Genomic DNA, 13,272 nt, shown 5'->3' with positions numbered 1-13,272 from the left:
TACAGCATTAAAAATTAAGATTACAGCCTAGACTCTATGAATATGACTTTAGGCAGTAGTAGCCAACTGCTGTCTGATGTTCCACACAGATGGGAGTTGGAGTCACTCAGCTGCTCTTATCATGTTTGTGCTAATGTGTTTTTTTGAATTTTAATGGAATCTGTGCAGCAAAAGTCGTCAGTTTGCAAAGAAATCTCAAACAACTTGTAAGAAAATCAAAGAACATTTTATTTCTTTGACAATACTTCCAACACTTGAACACTTAAGTGAACTTTCCCTGTGGTTTTAAGAACTTAAGAGCACAAATGAATCCAACATAAGGCAAATGCGCATGTCAAATCTTCCAGGTCTATGAGAAACAAAGAGTACAATCACTACAGCTGTATGCATAAAACACTTGCACACACAGCACAAGTAATAATTCACTTTGGATGACCAATCTCACTTACATGCTGCCAGCTGGATGCTGTTCATTATCAAAATATACCGTCTTCACTTGTGAGATGATGGCCACTGTAAAGGAACACTTTGCCATTTGGGAAATCCTATTGTTTGACTTTATCAAAGCCAGATAAGAAGATTTAGACCAGTATCATCTTTGTGAGGTTAGCATAGAGACAGGTCGGGGTCCAGGTTAGCACAAACTAGCATCTACTTTTTGGCACAAAACCTAAGGAATTGAAATTCACATAGTAGGCCTACCTCATGAATTCCATGCCATTCTGCTGCCTTCCCTATAGCAATGATAGCTACCCTAATTGTGCAAATGATTAATCCAGACAGAGTGAACTGTACTGAAGAGATGATGCTAAATCATCTGATAGAAGACATGGAAGAATTCTCGATTTGGCACGATAGATAGAAAAGTCATGTGCAAAGGTACCACGTGCAATCTAAGTGTTCACAAACTGTAGCTGATTCACATTTGGCTTTTATCCCCTTCAATGGAGACCCTTTAACATGCACCAGAACAGAAACAAATAACTGGCATGAATCGAAGGCTAACAAAAGAAAAAAGAAAGTACACAGATCATATCCAAAGAAAAGCATGGGTTGTCTATGTTTTATCTTGTTTTTCGCATTGTTACATTTGGAAGAGTGCTTTGGGCTATGGGTCAGCATTACAGAAGAGGTGAGAAGTACTTCTGCTGGAGTATTGTGAGACACTCAAGATCATTCTGGTCTGGCTATTTTCATGTATCAGTGATCTGAACCCAGCATAAATTCTATTAAACAGAGTTTAGCCCTGGCAAAATTAGGTCTTGCTTACTGCGATCCCTGCAAACAACTAAAGGTCTTCACTGTGCACCAGGGATACTTGGTACTAAGTTATGCTAAACACTTCCTGGATGCACAAAGATAAACCTGATGCCAATCTTCTGTGACTTTGCGGAGTCTTCCCAAACCGAGTGTTCCTTAAATATTATGGCACAACCTGTCTATGCACACCGACAAAATAACCATTCAGAAGTCGGTTAAAGCATACCTCAATCTGAATACAAATGAAGCACAAGTAGAAGTCCACGTTTTTACACTCAAAGAGCACATTTCACTGTTGCAACAAAAGTAATACAAAGAACATCTAGCATAGTCATCATCAGTCATATTATTATTGTTTCCCCAAGTTGTGATTTTTTCTTTTTTGTTTTTTTGTTGTTGAAACAACCATCACAAAGGACAGTATTGTGCTAGTTCTTTAGCAACAATGACCTGAAGAGTAACATCTTCCACTAAACTGACACAGTAGGAACAACAGACCTTAAATCTCGTGTTAAGGTTACTAAAATGCATACAGTGAAACCATATCCAGAAGAGAGGACTACACAATAATACTGTTTTACAGAAATACTCACACAATATTTCCAACAGATCTTTAGGGATAGGTACTCCTGTTTTGCTTACAGTCAATCACATTTTTGAGGTAATAACTTCAGGAAAAAGAGGGCAAAACATTTGATTTTTCTTCAGATTTTGAAACAATTTACCAAGGAAAATAAGAGAAGGCCTCACACACATAAAACAATAAGAACACCGTATCATTACTGAATGTAGATACACACACGCTCACACACTTAGTTTGTCGTATTTCCACGTACACTAAACCACAAAACAATGTTCAAATGTATGCATTATTACAGAGAGATACTGTGGCTTACATTCACATGGTTTCTCTGAAAGGATGAAAAGTGGACGTTTTCTGTGCTCCATAGATGATGGTGGGGTCAGGTGGGGAACTACGGGCATAAATGGAGGAACATTCCTCTCCTGAGAAGGGGTAAGGGAGGATTTTATTTTTCCGTTTCTTTTCTTTTATGACATACTCTCACACCTTTTCAGCAAAGAATCCGGGGGTCTAGGGTAATAGCCGGTGGTGCAGGGCTTATCAGGGGAAAACCTGGGAAACTTGTAATCCAGAGGCAGATCTAGAAAAAGGAAAAATCAAATAGGAAAGTCAGCTGCAAGTGATCACAATTGGTTGGTTTCACAATGGGTTCACCCGAAACCTTGGCTGATTGTGACCCACACCCGTTTTCACTCCTTGGCTCTTGTGATTAGGTAGAGGATCAGTAGGGGGTCCATGACCCTCTTAGGCCATGTCCACACTAATACGTTTTCATTTGAAAACGCATTTTTTTCTCTCCGTTTTGGCATTCCGTCCACACTGAGACAGCGTTTTCGTTCAAGGAAAACGCAGCGTTTTGAAAACGCTCTCCAAAGCGGATACATTAGAAAACGCCGTTTTCGCGTCGCAGCGTGGACAGTGAACCCGGAGCCTTTTCGAAAACAATGACACATTTTAGTCATGTGATGCAGTCATGTGACCACGTTTTATGCATGCGCAGTACTGGAACGTAAGCGTTTTCGGCCGTTTCAATGCAGACGCACAACTCTGTGAAAACGACTGAAAACAATAGTGTGGACGCGGAGCGTTTTCAGACGAAAAAGCCGTTTTCAAATTTATCCAGGCTAGTGTAGACATAGCCTTAGGTACACTCCCATAGGGATTATAGCGCCTAAAATCTGGGACACAGCACCAGTTGTTCTTAGAACTGAAGAAGCTTCTCGGATGAAATATCTTCAAGAAATGTAAAGAAGTCCAGATACTTTTCTTTCCAAGCTCCTTAGACTACAATGACCTAGATGATTGAGAATTTTCACAAACATACCTGTACATACATGAACTGGCAGTATCTTAACACTGGGCTCAGGTTTTGTCTAACCCTAACTCTGTTACTTTTAGAGACAGACAAAAAATAGCTTTTAAGGCTTGGAATAATTTTTTGCTCTCCAAGATCAAGGAGCATATTGCTGAGGCTTAGGGTTAGGATACTAACTCGTGAAGACACCATAATGTCTCCTATAGACCAGCCCTGAACCATACCTGCTTTATAATCCTCTTTGACTACAGTGGGTTTCATAATTTGCAAAATACATTTCAAACATATTCAGTAAGAATTTAAAATAGCCACTGAACCCAAAGACACATTAGGAAAGGGTTTATTGAGGTCATAGAGCAAGGGAGCTGAAGGGTAATCTTCCCATAAAATCCTAGATTTATTTTATCCAACCAGAAGAGTCGCCACCTGCTGGCCATTATAAATAATGCAGATGTTAGGCACGTCCACATTTGCTTCCCCTTTCATCATGTAGGCCCATCCCTTCTTCTATATATAGACCATGGTAAAGATTTAAACATCCCCATCACCCGTTAGCTTTAACAATGGGATGATTTGACATTCACAGTGGCCAATGGTGCAGGAAGGTGGGAGAGGAGCCCAAAGTTAGAACTGCACTTCTAATTCTAGAAGTGTTGGTGTTGGCCAGAGGGGCCGATGGCGCGATATGGCAGCTGTGGCTACAACCGCAGCTTGCCTCCACCAGTGTGTGAATGCGAGAGTGAATGAATAGTGGTATTGTAAAGCGCTTTGGGTGCCTTGAAAAGCGCTATATAAATCCAATCCATTATCATTATTATTATTATTATTAGCCTTCCTTTTCTTCCCTTTGTTACTCATGCACATGTGACATTTTGTCGTGTCTGCCTGTAGAACAAGTCTGAAAATGCGTGCCATCATAACCACGTCCCCAACTGCATAAGAGCCTACTTTTCACCATTGACAATGAGAATAAACACTGGATTTCCCATGTGGTGGACAAACATTTCTTAAGAACTAGTTCACAGAGACCATAACCCAGAAGTCAAACAGTGTTGTGGTTTTTGTGCAGTCACAATACAAACTGTTCCAAGTAGATTACACAGGAAGGTCACACACACACACACACACACACACACACACACACACACACACACACACACACACACACACACACACACACACACACACACGCACACACACACACACACACACACACACACACACACGCCAGGATAACATCAATGCAACACATCAAAAAAGACATTTCTTGGCAACCTTTGTGGACACCTGCACTTTGATGAGGGAACCGCAGATCACATTTTCCCAGGATCTGCTCTGCAGCACACTGCTGCTTGGTAAGAGTTATTTTAACTTTGGCTGCACATCTGTGTCTGCTTCTGTCCTTGTTTGGGTTCATGTGAATGTTTCTCTGATGAAGTAGAATAATGGAGATGTCTGATATGAGGACTTTTTTGTATACCTAAAGGATGTAGTTTTTTTTTTACAATTTTAACACAATAAGTTTGATTCTCAGTTTGTTTACCATATGTGTATATAAACTAGAACAGAGTTACCTGTACCTGTTTTTTTTTTTTTATAAATAATTAAAACCCAGTGTTTACCAAGACCTTTTTTGATAAGGCTTCAGTGACTGGTAGCTTAATCAACTTCAAGGCTAGGATTCAACTAAAGAAGTGGCATTTTTATGTTTGAGTGATTCATGGGTCAATGTTAAGTGGCTTAACAAACAAACAAAAACATCCCTCTAAAATTGATCAGGTAAAACTATTTGGAAATGAAAGAAATAGAACATGGCAATCAATCACCCTCGGTGTAAAAATCTGTGCAAGGAGTAACATGAGAAAGATGGAGGGGCTCTTTAATGATATAAATGAAGTTGGGACCGCAGTCCCCAAGAACACCACTCTACATTATAATGAACTGAAATCATGCAGCACCTGCAAGGTCCCTCTGCTAAAGATGGCGTGTGTACAGGCACATCTTAAGTTTGCCAGTGAACAGCTAAATGATTCCGAAAAGGCTTGGGAGACAGTGCTGAGGTCAGAAGAAACGAAAATCAAGCTCTCTGGTACTAACTCGATCCATTGCGTTTAGAATAAAAGAACAGTTGAGTATGACCCAAAGAACACCATCCCCACTTTCAAGCATGGAATTGGAAGCATTATACTTTGGCCAATCGACGGGACCAAGTACCTTAAAATCTTGGACAAGAAGCTCCTCCCCTCAGCCAGAACACGATAACAATGATCCAATACAACAAACCTCGTGTTAGGTCAAACCTGGTGACCACTTACAAAACATGTCTTACTGCTTTGCATGCCAACAAGGGTTTCTCTTTAGACATGTTTTGCTCGGGGAATCAAACACTTATTTCACTCTGTGAGATGAAAATGAATTTATAATATTTATGTATATTTATTTAGTATTTTTGGTTGATATTCTATTTCTCTACTATACAAATCAGAAACCGTCTTTGTAAGTAACCAAACTTACAAATTCAGCAGTGGGTCAAATGATCATTTCCCCCACTGTGTAAAGAAAAGAAAGGTAGCTCACTTTTGCACAGGAGTGTAAAAGGAACCCATTGTCATAGAAAAATACAGTGGGGCAAAAAATAATTTAGTCAGCCACCGATTGTGCAAGTTCCCCCACCTAAAATGATGACAGAGGTCAGTAATTTGCACCAGAGGTACACTTCAACTGTGAGAGACAGAATGTGAAAAAAAAATCCATGAATCCACATGGTAGGATTTGTAAAGAATTTATTCGTAAATCAGGGTGGAAAATAAGTATTTGGTCACCTCAAACAAGGAAAATCTCTGGCTCTCACAGACCTGTAACGTCTTCTGTAAGAAGCTTTTCTGTCCCCCACTCGTTACCTGTATGAATGGCACCTGTTTGAACTCATCATCTGTATAAAAGACACCTGTCCACAGCCTCAAACAGTCAGACTCCAAACTCCGCCATGGCCAAGACCAAAGAGCTTTCGAAGGACACCAGGAAAAGTATTGTAGACCTGCACCAGACTGGGAAGAGTGAATCTACAATAGGCAAGCAGCTTGGTGTGAAAAAATCAACTGTGGGAGCAATCATCAGAAAATGGAAGACATACAAGACCACTGATAATCTCCCTCGATCTGGGGCTCCACGCAAGATCTCATCCCGTGGGGTCAAAATGATCATGAGAACGGTGAGCAAAGATCCCAGAACCACACGGGGGGACCTGGTGAATGACCTGCAGAGAGCTGGGACCAAAGTAACAAAGGTCACCATCAGTAACACACTACAACGGCAGGGAATCAAATCCCGCAGTGCCAGACATGTACCGCTGCTGAAGCCAGTGCAGGTCCAGGCCCGTCTGAAGTTTGCCAGAGAGCACATGGATGATACAGCAGAGGATTGGGAGAATGTCATGTGGTCAGATGAAACCAAAGTAGAACTTTTTGGTATAAACTCAACTCGTCGTGTTTGGAGGAAGAAGAATACTGAGTTGCATCCCAAGAACACCATACCTACTGTGAAGCATGGGGGTGGAAACATCATGCTATGGGGCTGTTTTTCTGCCAAGGGGACAGGACGACTGATCCGTGTTAAGGACAGAATGAATGGGGCCATGTATCGTGAGATTTTGAGCCAAAACCTCCTTCCATCAGTGAGAACTTTGAAGATGAAACGAGGCTGGGTCTTCCAACATGACAATGATCCAAAACACACCGCCCGGGCAACAAAGGAGTGGCTCCGTAAGAAGCATTTGAAAGTCCTGGAGTGGCCTAGCCAGTCTCCAGACCTCAACCCCATAGAAAATCTGTGGCGGGAGTTGAAAGTCCGTGTTGCTCGGCGACAGCCCCAAAACATCACTGCTGAGGGTCGCAGATGCCAACAGACTTAATAAACTGATCCGTAAGGCCAGCAATGTTGTGGGGATGGAGCTGGACTCCCTCAAGGTGGTGTCGGAGAGGCGGATGCTGTCCAAGATAAAGACAATGTTGGATAACACCTCCCACCCACTCCATGACATGTTGGTCAGTCACAGGAGCTCGTTCAGTGAGAGACTGAGATTACCGAAAAGCACCACTGAACGACACAGGAAATCTTTCCTGCCTGTGGCCATCTCCCTGTACAACGCATCCACTTAACACACTGTTTGCTGCTACAACTACACATGTTTCTTTTCCAAATATTTATTTATAAGTGACTTATGTATGTATGTATGTATATATATGTATATATTGTACTATTCTTAGTTAGCGTATTGTCTGTCTTGTCTTAATGTTGGTTTAAAATGGAGCACTGTAACAAAAAATAATTTCCCCCAGGGATCAATAAAGTATTCTGATTCTGATTCTGATTCTGATTCTCTCGAGAAGATCTGCATGGAGGAATGGGCCAAAATACCAGCTACTGTGTGTGCAAACCTGGTAAAGACCTATAGTAAACGTTTGACCTCTGTTATTGCCAACAAAGGTTATGTTACAAAGTATTGAGTTGTATTTTTGTTATTGACCAAATACTTATTTTCCACCCTGATTTACGAATAAATTCTTTACAAATCCTACCATGTGGATTCATGGATTTTTTTTTTTCACATTCTGTCTCTCACAGTTGAAGTGTAGCTCTGGTGCAAATTACTGACCTCTGTCATCATTTTAGGTGGGGGAACTTGCACAATCGGTGGCTGACTAAATACTTTTTTGCCCCACTGTACTTGTTCCTGTCAGCCTTTCGGGTTATTGTAGAGGGTAACAAATACATGAGCTCTAAATAAAGGGCTGTTCCCTGTTCCCTAACCCTGTGTTTATATTAATTTGCTCTGTATTTCACATCACTTTCAAATGTATTTCCATCGTTTGTCTCCTTTCACATACCTGCTATGTGCTCAACACTAGGGATGGCCATGGTGCTGTATTTGTGAATGCAGTGGCAGCACCAGGTCAGCTTCTGGCTCTCCTCATCCCCTCCTCCACTTTTATGCACATCAACAAAGTAAGAACCCCACTGGTTGGACACAGCAGAGGGTGACTTCATGCCCTGCTCCTGTTGAGACAGTTGATAGAAAAGCCAAACTATGCAACACTGTGTTCATTTTCAGACAGGTACAGACTTGTTTACATGTAGGAATTACCACCCTGAGCACACAGAGGATGATGAATCTCTAAACTGGTTTCAATCCAGCCAGCTATGATGAGGTTTCTTTTCTTTAGTACTGAAATGAATCACTATTACTGAGAAATGTATTGCTGTGTTAGTCATAATCACTTGTACATTTTGCAAGCAGATTCTGCTAATGAGCAGCAACATTAGGATGTGGTGTTTAAAATAAGTTTGATAACACACTGATCTTATGAGCCTTAAAGATATCAGGAAATGTTGCATAACAGAGATTTACCAGGTGATAAAATAGAAAAAAGGAAAAAGCCCAAGCTGCTTAAGATGTTAAGACGTGTTCCAATTACTTTAAAAAGAATATTTTATTTATAATATTAATGTATATATTGGTATATTGGAGCCTCCCTCCATTTCTCTATGGAAGTCGCTCATCATTGAAGTTATGACTCTGATCAGGCTGGGACACTATATTGATGGGAGCTCCCGGATTTTTGTGGACAAATGGAAGAAACCACTGGAAGCACTGGGAGTAACCGGTAAACTGGATCCTAATGGACAACAATTATCGACATAATGTTGTAATATTCTAGTGCTGTGTAGTGTTATTATTTTGGATGTGAACCAGCCTTGTATTTGTTGGGGGGGAAAAGTTAAATAAAAGTACAAAAAAAATAAATAATAATAATAATATTTTAAAACAAAAAAAGGCAAACTGCGCAAAAGATTTATGAAGATGGGGAAAACATGAAATGCACTAAAGACTAATGATGGTTGACCGTGAAACAAGATGAAAAATACCAAGCAGGCTTCACACTACTTAGTTTTGATCTTTGATAATGCTCAAAATAAAGACTGCAAACCACAGGAAAAGGAAGTTTCTTATCACAAATGATGTTCTATCTGTGTCAGTAACACTTGTTTTATCAGCACTACCAATATCTCTGACACTTAAGTTCTTGTTTAATTCATTTATTCAATGGAAACGATTACATGAGCTCTGTTACAGTCTCCTTCATGTTAAAGTTGCCAATGTAACATGATAAATTAACTAACAGCCTAGTACAAAATGGTCTCTACATTTAACTATTGCTAACTGCTCTAGTTACTCAGCACTAGCATTTGTTCTAGCTTAGCTGAAAACCTCCTAATGGCTAGAATACCAAACTCAGGGCTATAAAATGGTCAACCAAAAACTATAATGGATATAATGATACAAGAAAGATAAAGATAAAAGATAAGTAGGGCAAAGAATGGTTTCATCCCAAGAAAGTTCCAAAAAAGCTGGATTCCTTGACATGACTAGCTAGCTAGCTTAGAGGTACCTACTGTAGTAACTGAGCATAACAATTAGAATATTATGAATATATTACATTATGTAATATATAACTGAGTGAAAGTCAGTCTTAATAGTATATCAGAATGTATGCTAATGTTACCAGCTCTATCCTAACCCTTACAGAATTTGGATTGTAGTTAAAGGGAGGTAACAAGGCACTCTGTAGTTAGTTAGGGCCCAACAGTGAATTTGTGCCCTGATGCCTCATATATGATTAACACTGCAGTGTTCCTACTAACTAGTTTGGTTTCTTATTAGTAATAACAGGACAAAATATATTTTAAAACTGAATTATTCAGAGGTCAAAGACTCCATAGTAAGTCTCCCTATACAGTCTATTTTACTAATTTCTTTAAAGTGTGCACTGTACATCTGTGGGCTTTTTCTGTATGTTGGAAAAAATAAGTTCTTGGTTTTAATACATGAGCAGTAAGTTAGATCAGGGTGTTTCGGGTAAATGTGACCGCTTTACTCCATCGCATCTAATTTTGCTCTTCCTTCCTTTACTGCAGTAAAGTACAGTGCAGAGTGCCCTTTGAAACGAAAATGAGGAAATGTTCTTATCCTGGTGTTTCTTGCCAGAAGATGTGCTGACGCCTTATTTTTTTGTCTGAGGGGATGTTAACATCCTGCTGCTTAATATCCTCATTGAACTGTGACCAAGAGGGCTGATATGTATTTATTCATTTCTTTACAATTTCCTTTCTACACGACAGAAGTTAAACACCTGATATGATCCATAATTTGCCTTTAAAAACCTTTTATTTCATGACTGTGTCTCAGCAAGCCTGCCTCACAAGTTCATGAATGGATGTTTTAAGGTCAAACACAGTTGGGCAGTATTCTCAACTTTTTGGACTATTAAAGCAAAATTAAAATAAAGTCACTTACATTTTTCTATCCTACAGCAGTTTTAGAGCAGCTGATCTCAGTGCCAGACTGCTTCTGCAGATCCATCAGCTGAAGTCATATTCTTTAGTTCCATTTGGAAAGTCGTATGTAGCACAAACTATTTACTTGTTGCACATCTGCAAGCTGCTTTGGAACCTATTTCAAACTATAACGCCTCCTTTTGAGTATTGTGCTTTGTTAGATTCAAAGTCATCCAAGATTTTTAGTACATAGACCTATGGTATCAATTTGAAACAACTATGTTGCTTTATTCCTGAGTTACTGCATTTAAATCTTGAGTTTCCACGTTGCCTGCCCACCTGCCTGGTAGGCTGATGACAATACCCCGTCAGCCTTTTACAGCTGAGGGGTAAGAACTATACTTAAAGAAACCAGAAAGAGTCAGACACAAGTTCAATTGACAGAAGATTTGAGCCTGCATATACAAACACAAAGTCCACAAGGTGTCAGAAGGCTAGAGCTGGGGGTAGGGAATGACTGCTATATAACTTACCTCAAACTTTCCCTTCTTCTCTAGAGGCTCCACTTGCGCCTCATTGGACAATGCCGCTTCACTCTTTGGGACGCCCTCCCCCTCCATTTCTTCCACTATCATCACCGTCTCCCACTTCCCAAAGCTGCTGGCAGGGAACATGTCTGATCTCATGCTGTCACCGAAATAAACTACCTGCAGGGTGAAAAATAACAGCCTGGTTACTCTCAGTGAAACAGAATTCTTGCGTAGGCTTAGTGAAAGTCAGTTAAACTGGTTTTTATCTTCTTTTAACATTCACAATGATGACGGTAGCATGTATGAATTCTGACCTATTTCCCACACACACAAAAAAGGGTTTCACTGGTGATTGATGTTAAGAGGTTAAAGCCCTCCAAACTGGAGTGGGGAACTCAGAATGCAGGAGTTTAAAATGAAATGACACAGACCTACTGACACACAGAAGATGGGAAAAGGGCATTAGAGTAACAAGTAGTATAAAATGGAGAAGACTAGAGGTCAGTTCACAGGAATACTACACAGATACATACAGTTTACAGTTGCTGGAATTTTCTATATCTCTTTTATCCTTTTCACACAAGCCCTCAAAATAGTATATGTAAAAACAACTGAATAATCAAATAAAACAATAATAGACTTGGAGGGACTTTATACCATTTCACATTCAAAAAACTCTAAGGTTCTAAAATGTTGATGGGTTCCCTCTAATTCCACAGCATTTCTGTTGGATTAAGGCCAAAGTTTTGACTTGGCTTTATCATTTTACACTCTTTGGTAATATTTTAATATTTAATAATATTTTGCATTGTGTCATGTCTTATTGCACAATTCACTATCCTTTTTGATTTATTTGATGATTAGAGGCCCTGACTTTTTCCTTTAGAAAACATTCACTCCATCAGTGATGACAAGCTGTCAGACCCAGATGTAGCCAAACAGGTCCAAACCATGACATTACCACCACCGCGTTTCACAGATAGGCTAAGATTTTTAACCACTTTCTTTTAGTTAACATAATTTTTGTAATGAAAACTGAAAGTACATCTCATTTGTCTTTAAAACACAGTTTCAACAGATCTGCAGATGGCAGAAACGCTCTGTCTGGAAAGCAGTGTTTTATCCCTGTCATGCAAACCAGTCTAGCTCAGTTTATACATAATGGTGGTGTATTTAATGGTCATATATAGCTAAGCTGATTAGTGTAGCAATTCTGAGTCTAGTACGTATTACCGTTTCTACCCAAACCCAATATACAATGATGTAAACCCATACTAGCCGAAACAAATAGTGATCACACACACATATCTCTGCAAATATATGCGTGTTAGATACAACTAAATCAAACCAGAAGGCCATAAAGAGTATGTAAGGCATTCCAGTAGCTGGGGGTTGTCTCTCTCCTCACAGCTCTGTGCTGTGACTCAAGAGCTCCCTTTCACATGTAAACAAACAGACCGGCTAATCTGGGGGGCTGCAGCCCAGAGCCTGTGGTGCAAGGACTGCAGGAGTTATATTTCCACTAACTTTCCCAGAACTGGCCACAGCTGATCCTCGAACCCCAGAAACATCCTGCACCTCTCATTGCTAAGCAGTACTGCTGCCAGAGTTGTGGGATCACTATGATAAATATTTAGAGAGGCCATGGATTCCAGCACAGAGAAAATATATTACAGATAGACTCATTGTTGATGAATACAGTTACACCGACCTCAACTACACTAAGCTCTGCATTAGGGGAAGACCTATAAAGAGAATCAGACTCCAGGCTATGGTTAAATCAGCCAGGCAGACACCTCTTGGTTTGTAAGCATAACGATCACACTGTTCATTGGTTATAAATGCACCCTTTAGTTTTTGTATTTTATTCTTAATTCTCAGCTGTCAAACTTGCTGTGCCGCAGCACAGCTGGTGTTCTAGGAACGGTTTCTTGACTTGATTTCTCTCCAATATTACGATTGGCTAACACAAATACATTGCACTTTTTGCATATAGAACATTTGTGAAAAATATATGGTGGTGTTGGTAGGAATTTCAAACAACATGAGCAGCATAGTGGAAATCCTAAAGGCCTGTGGTACGTAGCTCACTAATAGAGATTCAGATTAAAAACCTTTCATCTAATTAGAAATCCCAGTCTTCAATTAATTCAATACAAAATATTACATAGAGTGCACTATACAGGTCATCGGATGTTCAAGATGGGCTTTACGTCTACCAACAACTGCTCAAACTGCCAAACCAATTC

General features: G+C 39.9%; 1 protein-coding gene across 1 annotated transcript in view; it reads right to left on the bottom strand.

Annotated features, from left to right (window-relative positions):
* Positions 1–204: 204 nt before the first annotated feature.
* Positions 205–13,272, bottom strand: part of nt5dc1 (5'-nucleotidase domain containing 1) — a 76,801-nt gene continuing 63,733 nt past the window's right edge. The window contains exons 10-12 of the mRNA XM_026193948.1: positions 11,027–11,200; positions 8,045–8,213; positions 205–2,423 (exon numbers count right to left, since the gene is read on the bottom strand). Of these exons, the coding sequence (XP_026049733.1) occupies positions 2,311–2,423; positions 8,045–8,213; positions 11,027–11,200 (456 nt within the window). The 3' untranslated portion in view covers positions 205–2,310. The remainder of the gene's footprint in view (positions 2,424–8,044; positions 8,214–11,026; positions 11,201–13,272) is intronic.

This window comes from Astatotilapia calliptera, chromosome 15, assembly GCF_900246225.1.
Source record: "Astatotilapia calliptera chromosome 15, fAstCal1.2, whole genome shotgun sequence".
In the NCBI taxonomy this organism is placed as follows: Eukaryota; Metazoa; Chordata; class Actinopteri; order Cichliformes; family Cichlidae; genus Astatotilapia; species Astatotilapia calliptera.
This window is presented reverse-complemented; position numbering and strand designations above follow the sequence as displayed.